The sequence below is a fragment of the Palaemon carinicauda genome, chromosome 27, assembly GCF_036898095.1.
Source record: "Palaemon carinicauda isolate YSFRI2023 chromosome 27, ASM3689809v2, whole genome shotgun sequence".
In the NCBI taxonomy this organism is placed as follows: domain Eukaryota; kingdom Metazoa; phylum Arthropoda; class Malacostraca; order Decapoda; family Palaemonidae; genus Palaemon; species Palaemon carinicauda.
The window spans coordinates 27,956,159-27,963,802 of NC_090751.1; the positions used below are offsets into that span (position 1 = coordinate 27,956,159).

The 7,644-nt window shown below is 34.6% G+C and overlaps 1 protein-coding gene across 1 annotated transcript; it reads left to right on the top strand.

The window, feature by feature from the left end:
• Positions 1–1,926: 1,926 nt before the first annotated feature.
• LOC137620855 (uncharacterized) lies at positions 1,927–6,059 on the top strand. The gene is made up of 4 exons (XM_068351302.1): positions 1,927–2,212; positions 2,646–2,759; positions 4,806–5,282; positions 5,535–6,059. The coding sequence occupies exons 1-4, from the start codon at positions 2,147–2,149 to the stop codon at positions 6,057–6,059; spliced, it is 1,182 nt and encodes a 393-aa protein (XP_068207403.1). The 5' UTR covers positions 1,927–2,146.
• The last annotated feature ends 1,585 nt before the right edge of the window (positions 6,060–7,644 follow it).

Here is a 7,644-nt window from a genome sequence, read left to right on the forward strand (position 1 = left end):
TCAAAAATATGAATATTTATATATCTTAAAGTTGAACATATATGTAATTATATACATACGTATATATATATATATATGCACACATAAATATGTGTGTTTGAATATATATATCTATATGTATCTAAATATATATTTATCTTTTAGTTAAACATACATGTATATATATATATATATATATATATATATATATATATATATATATATATATATATACACATACATACATATTTATATATATGTGGGTGTGTGTGTAAATATATATATATATATATATATATATATATATATATATATATATATATATACATATATATATATATATATATATATATATATATATATATGTATATATATATATATATATATATATATATATATATATATATATATATATATATATATATATATCTGCGCTAGTCTTTAGTCAGGATAAAAAAAGGATTAAAGCTAATAAAAAAATGAATGAAACTTAACAGTAATGAATAATAACCGATTTAACTGGGGGAAAACCTAAAGTAAATCGAACAGCAACATGGAAGAAAGGACGAAGGAACAGAGGAAGAAGGAACAGAGGTTAATCGTAGATTTATCTTACCTTATGTAAGGCAGGAGGTTCGGAGGTAAAGCAGAAAGATATAAAGCAGGAGCAGCTAGGAGCTGGCGGAACACTGCTAAGGCCATTAAATAATGCCTACAGTTTACCACGTGAGATACAATTATGTCACTAACACTATATATATATATATATATATATATATATATATATATATATATATATATATATATATATATATATATATACATGTGTATATACTGTATATATAAATATATATACATATATGTTTAACTAAAAGATATATACATATTTAGATACATATAAATATATACATTCACACAAGCACACACACATGTATATATATATATATATATATATATATATATATATATATATATATATATATATATATATATATATATATATATATAATGTATGTGTGTAACAATAACTATATATATAAAGAGAAGGAAAGTAAAGAAAAAATACCTATAGTTTTCATAAAGACTTTCCTCAATAGTTTCTTTTCCGTCATCCAATTTCCTCGTTCGCCCGTCAGTTACTCAGTGACTTCTGTGAAGCATCGACTTCTTTAGGCTACGGATAGTTTCGTGAACGTTTCATAATAATTCGAAGAGTTTCGTGACATTTCGTAAAAGCAGAATGAAAGATCAGATATAAATACATGTCTGAGAACATCAGTATTAAAAAGCGATCGAAAAATTTTCACATGAAATCCGTGTGACTTTTACTGATATGAGTAACTGACTTTACAGTACAAAAATATGCTTCAATTTAAAAATATTTACATAATGTCTTAATAAGAAGTATTTTTTTTCTATTCCGTGATTTTTCTTTTTAATAGATTTTTAAACTATGTGATAGCAATACCACATTCAAAGCAAAATTGATTAATCTATAATCATGCACACAAATAGTATAATAATGTTGAACAATAAAATATAACATTATAATCTGTGGCAATATCTCCGTAAGTCTTTAATATATATAAATTTTCTTTTACGTATTTCCTTATTTTTTTATGTGTATATAATAGCAAATTTTGTCAGCCCATTAAAGTGTCCATAAGAAAAATAGTTACAGATTCTGTCAACAAAATTATGCTTTCATATGAAATGAATTTTCAAACTTAAATCGATATCGCAATTCAGTTCAAACGATGATTTTACAACGAAATTGTCGATTATTCGTCTATCGTAAGTGCCATTAATTTAATCCAAAACAACCACATATAAATCGTTCCATTTCCTTATCTATTTCTGTAATGAAGAACTCAAGTTCAACATTCCAAAGATCTATTTTAGTTTAAAAAAGTTTAACCAGCATTTCCAGTCAAAGTTAAAAACTCAGGCTCTGAGGACGTTTAAGGAACGACGCTATGAGATTCAACAGAAGATTCAACTTAATCCAAAACAACCACTTATAAATCGTTCCATTTCCTTATCTATTTCTGTAATGAAGAACTCAAGTTCAACATTCCAAAGATCTATTTTATTTTAATAAATTTTAACCAGCATTTCCAGTCAAAGTTCAAAACTCAGGCTCTGAGGACGTTTAAGGAACGACGCTATGAGATTCAACAGAAGATTCAACACTAAAACTTACATCTTGATTCTCTTGGGAATTTTCTTTAGTGTAAGTACTTACGAGTCGTATTTAGCTTCTATGGTCTTGAAAAGGAATGATGATTCATTTTTAAAAGCTTTGCTTTTACGGTATTTTGATAACAATTATCATGAGTTTATTAACGAAAAAAATAACTTGTAAGATAAGTGGTTTATATAGTCAAAATTAATTAATCGGAAAGATAATCAAAACTATTGTCTATCTTACATAACCTTTGCATATATAAATAAAGTAACAGAAAAAAACAATATATATCAACTGTTTAATTCATGTTTCAATAAAATAATAATTATAATAAATTGAACAATAATAATAATATCAATAATTTCAATAATAATCTTAATAAACGACACTCCATCGCTTGTCAAATGTTATGTCACTGTATTATTACTTTATATTTACTAATACCAACATTATAAATTTGTTTAATCGTTGACCGCAGAGTGGCGTCCTCAGCAAGTGGAAAAGAGGCGCTGATGTGGCTGGCCCCGAGGCATCTTGGGACTTACCCAACCACTTGATCGAAGACGACAATAACCTCAAGTCTTTGGATGAGGTAAGGCAGAGTGTATTCCCTTTCAATGTTTGCGTTATTGTTTTTAATTAATCCTAATAAATAATCGTCATTTATCTGCCTTTCCTGTAATCGACGTTACTATTGCATGTACAGTTGGATACAGGAATTCCTGGCACGCCCCGCTCTGAGGAAGTGCTCTGTTTGAGGCTCGAAGTGAGGATGACAGGTTCATCCTTGCCAAGATTCTGGGGCAGGATATGTTGTACTATGCTTTCAGAAGCAGGTCATCTGAAAGTTATTCAACTTTTGTACGGGCATCTTAGCTTTTATGTTTTTTAAATTGACTTTCCTTTTATTCTTTATTTATAACAAACGATATCGGCGTCAATGACCTTCGAAGTTAGGATGCAAGGAAACTCCAAATCAATCAATCATTCAGAGGAAGCGCACCCTGTCACACCCTTATTGCGCTGCGAGTAACCTAACAGATGAGTGTAGTGGCAGATGGGATTGGTGGTCAGCGGCGCTACATACAGGAACTCTCTGCTCAATCAGGGTGTGACAGGGTGCGCTTCCTCAGAGCGAGGTGTGCCAAGAATTCTTGTATTCAACTGTACCTTAAGAAAAAAAAATCCTCTTTTTGTAGCGGAAGGAACTACCTGTATAAAAGTGGTTTCCTTCCATTATTTTGTTCTTGTTAATAAGCTGACCTTATTCAAGAACGGGCTCTTGGTTAGAATAGGCATAAGTAATCGTGCTCGTTAATGCTAATGTTAAAAAAATATTGTCCCTATTAATCTTTTCATTACTGCTATTCTTTCAAGTTTGCCTTAGGGCAGCAAAAGCCTTCAGGCAATCTTCTACAGTAGTCACTACATACAGCCTTTTTTTATTTTTACTGATGTTAAAAGGTACCAAAAAATAGACCTTCCTCTTTGCGTGAGCCAGTCTTAATTTATATCTATCTCTGAGTTTTTTTTTTTTTTACTCTTTACATGTTCTTGTGGTAGAAAGACTTTTGACACGAGACGAGAGAGAGAGAGAGAGAGAGAGAGAGAGAGAGAGAGAGAGAGAGAGAGAGAGAGAGAGAGAGAGAGAGAGAGAGAGAGAGAGAGAAAACCGGATGTGTCGGGAGGTGACGACGAAAGAGATCTATCTACCCTTGTTTACACCATTCTGTATCATGTTTACACATTGTTTGTTATTTCTGGTCTGGGGTTCAAATCTGTCTATTTATTCAACTGGTACTCATTCTTGATCTAAATTTCTCTCTGGGCTGGAATCTAAAAATAAAAAAGTATCGTGAACAACTACAGTAAGTGGATGTAGGTATTATTATTATCATTATTATCACCAGCCAAGCCACAACCCCAGTTAGAAAAACAGGATGCCACAAGGTAAGGGTTCCAACAGGGAAAAATAGCTCAGTTAGGAAAGGAAATAAACAAACTAATGAAAAATTTAAATAAAATATTCCAAGAACAGTAACAACATTCAAATAGATCTTTCATATAGAAACTTAAAAAACAAAAAAGGAAGAGAAATTAGATAGTGTACCTGAGTGTACCCTCAAGCAAGAGAACTTTACTCCAAGACAGTGGAAAATCATGGTACAGAAGTTTTGGGTTGCTGTCAAATTAAATAATGAGGCTGAGCTGGTGTCGAAAAATAGGTAGTGGAGAGGGCTTTGTTGGTGTAAGTATAATCACTATTAAATGAATGGCTACGATTGACAGACTAATAATAGCCATCGATATTATTTTTCGAATAATTAATTACTTATAGAGAATGATCTTTCATTATCAATTTTAATGACATGCTTTTCTGTCATTGTATCCAGACAAACCAGAGATCCTTTCGTTAATTTCATCTGTTCAGATATTTCTTTTATCTTTTATTTTGTGCCATTTGAGAAGTGGTAATATTTTGAAATATGTATAATCCCTTCATATGTTTGTACATTAAGTATAAGTTTTTTTTTTTTTTTTTTTTTTTAATATTATTTCAGATTTTTATACAAGCATTTTTTTTCGGTATTTATACATAGTTAAACTTGATCCACACTCCCAAACTTTCTGACACTAGATAATGAGTATGGCGAAAGGCCCAGTGTCAGCAGACGATCCGGAGTTAATCAAACAACTTAGGAGAGCATACCTGTACCCACCAAGTAGCCAACCGTACAACCTGAAGGAGGGCGAACCGGAGGACATCATCTACACGGATTACAAGAAGGTCTTCCCGTCATGGGCGTTCATCAACAGCGTCCTAGAGGACCTCTTCTACGACGGTCCTCCGGGATTCTTCGTCGAGGCTGGCGCCCTGGACGGCGAGTACCTGTCCAACACGCTGCAGCTCGAAGTGCGGAAAAGCTGGTCTGGTCTGCTAGTCGAGGCTGATCGAAAGAGCTTCGACATCTTGAGGAAGAAGAACAGGAAAGCCTGGTCTTCTCCTGCTTGTATTTCCACCGAGGTTTATCCCAAAGAGGTCGTCCTCAGCTCCTTCGTCAGGCAAGGAAAGACCTCCGTGTGGAGGGATAGAGGGGCAGCTCGGATCGAAAAGGTCAGCCGTATTCTGAAGTGATGTTCTGGAAGGAGGGCACCTTTTGTCCTGTAAATCTACCAGCGTTCAATAACAACTGGAAAAGATTCATTTACGTTGGTCATATGGGCAAATACACGCAAAGCAAGTCTTGTAATTTTACACATAATAATAATCATAATAACAATAACTTAATCTCATCTAATTAATTTATTTTCACCTTTTTTGTCCAATTACAGTTGAAAATAATAGTCTTTCTCCTCCGCATTCCAGGATCCAGTGTTCCAGGAGAGTGGGCCAGGCTACAAAACCTTCCAGAAGGTCCAGTGCTTTCCGACTCTTACCTTCCTGATGGCTCTCAACATCTCGAAGGTGGACTTCTTCAGCCTGGACGTCGAGGGCGTGGAGATGGACATCCTCAAGGCCTTCCCCTTCGACAGAGTTGCCGTAGACGTCTGGGCCATCGAGCACATCGGCAAGCCCAAAAACGACTCCTTGTTTCACCGCGCGGACTCCGCCAACGGAAAACCGTGGGAGTTCGAAGATCCGGAGTTCGTGGCCTTCATGGAATCGCGCGGGTACTACCTCTTCGACATGTTCTGCAATCCCATCCCCGATTACATCTTCGTCCGGAGGGACAGTCGAGTCTTCCGGCGGTTAAACGTGCCGGAGAATCTCTGGGTGCGTCGAGGTCTGTGTTTCCAGAAACCAAAATACGACGCGAACGGGTACCACTTTCTAAAAGCGATACATAGAGACCGACGCCATTGGCCCACGTTGAGGTATTCCAGTGGATGAGCAATGGAAGGCTTAAATCGTAATCTTATTTATGTCAAATAGAAAACGGTGTGATAATAAAGAGTAAAAATTATATTTAACCAGAGTTGTTATGACCTTATAAATTGATGCGTTTCAGATCATGGATTGGTAATGGGTATATAGAAATAAGACAGATTACAGGATATCAAATGACTCTAATCAATAATAATAATAATAATAATAATAATAATAATAATAATAATAATAATAATAATAATAATAATAATAATAATAATAATAATAAAAGTTATCAACAAATGAACTCATAATAAACGTCATCGATTTTCTGGGGCTGAGAAGGCCATTCGCACCAAAGTAAAACTAGGAAAAAACTAATTTAAATCTAGGCCCATTTTAATAATTCTTTTAAATGAAGTCTTTAAACACAAGCAATGTTAGTGGATCCACTCATTCACAGACGACCTGAGAAGCAAAGAATCCTTGCTGGCATAAGGCTAAATTGACCTATAAACAATCTTGAATTGGGACTGTGTCCTATTAGGGTTTTATTATTATCTATTATTATTACTTGCTAAGCTACCAGTAATAAGCCCAAGGGCTCCAGCAGTGATAATAGCCCAGTGGGGAAAGGAAAAAAATGAAAAATAATATATTCTAATAAGAGTAACAATATTAAAAAAAAGATATCTCTTATATAAACTATATAAACTTTAACAAAATAAGAGGAAGAGAAATTAGATAGAATAGTGTGCCCTAGTGTACCCCCAAACAAGAGAACTCTAACCCAAGACAGTGGATGACCATAGTACAGAGGCTATGTCACTACCCAAGACTATAGAAGAGCTGCTTACCATAGTTAAAGAATCTCTCCTACCCTTAGAAAGAGGAAAGTGGCCACTGAATATTTATAGTGCAGTAACCCCTTGGGTGAAGAAGAATTGTTTGGTAATCTTAGCGTTGTCAGGTGTATGAGGGCAGCGGAGAATATGTAAAGAATAGGCCAGACTATTCGGTGTATGTGTAGGCAAAGGGAAAATGAACCGTACCCAGAGAGAAGGATCCAATGTAGTACTGTCTGACTAGCCAAAAGACGCCATAACTCTCTAGCAATAGTATCTCAACGGGTGGCTGGTGCCCTGGCCAACCTACTACCTTAGATAGTTTCCTTTCAAACACTCAAATGTGATTGACAGATGTTCCACTATCTTTGTTAAAATAGAAATATAAACTGACGTGACGATCATCATAAGAAACAGTAACTTATCATGGGAGTGTGCTGCTTAGCATACCGTCCAATTTTTTTATTAAGTGCATGCTGACGAGTCTAGTGTCTGATGATTGCAATAAAAAATAGCTGTTTGGCATCAGCTGCTCGCTATCCCATCTGCTCTGCATGCCACTTGCTATCAAAATTTGCTTGGCATCAGAAATTTAATTCATATCTACTGATGCTGTCACAATTACCTAAGTGACAACAAATGCTATTGACAGCAAACTGCTATCAACACCCCCTGCGTGCTATCAACCTGCTCCTTACTTCTTGCCACAAGAAATTAAAAGTTGCCGTTAAAATTTGCCACTGACTATGAATTCCTCTCCTCTT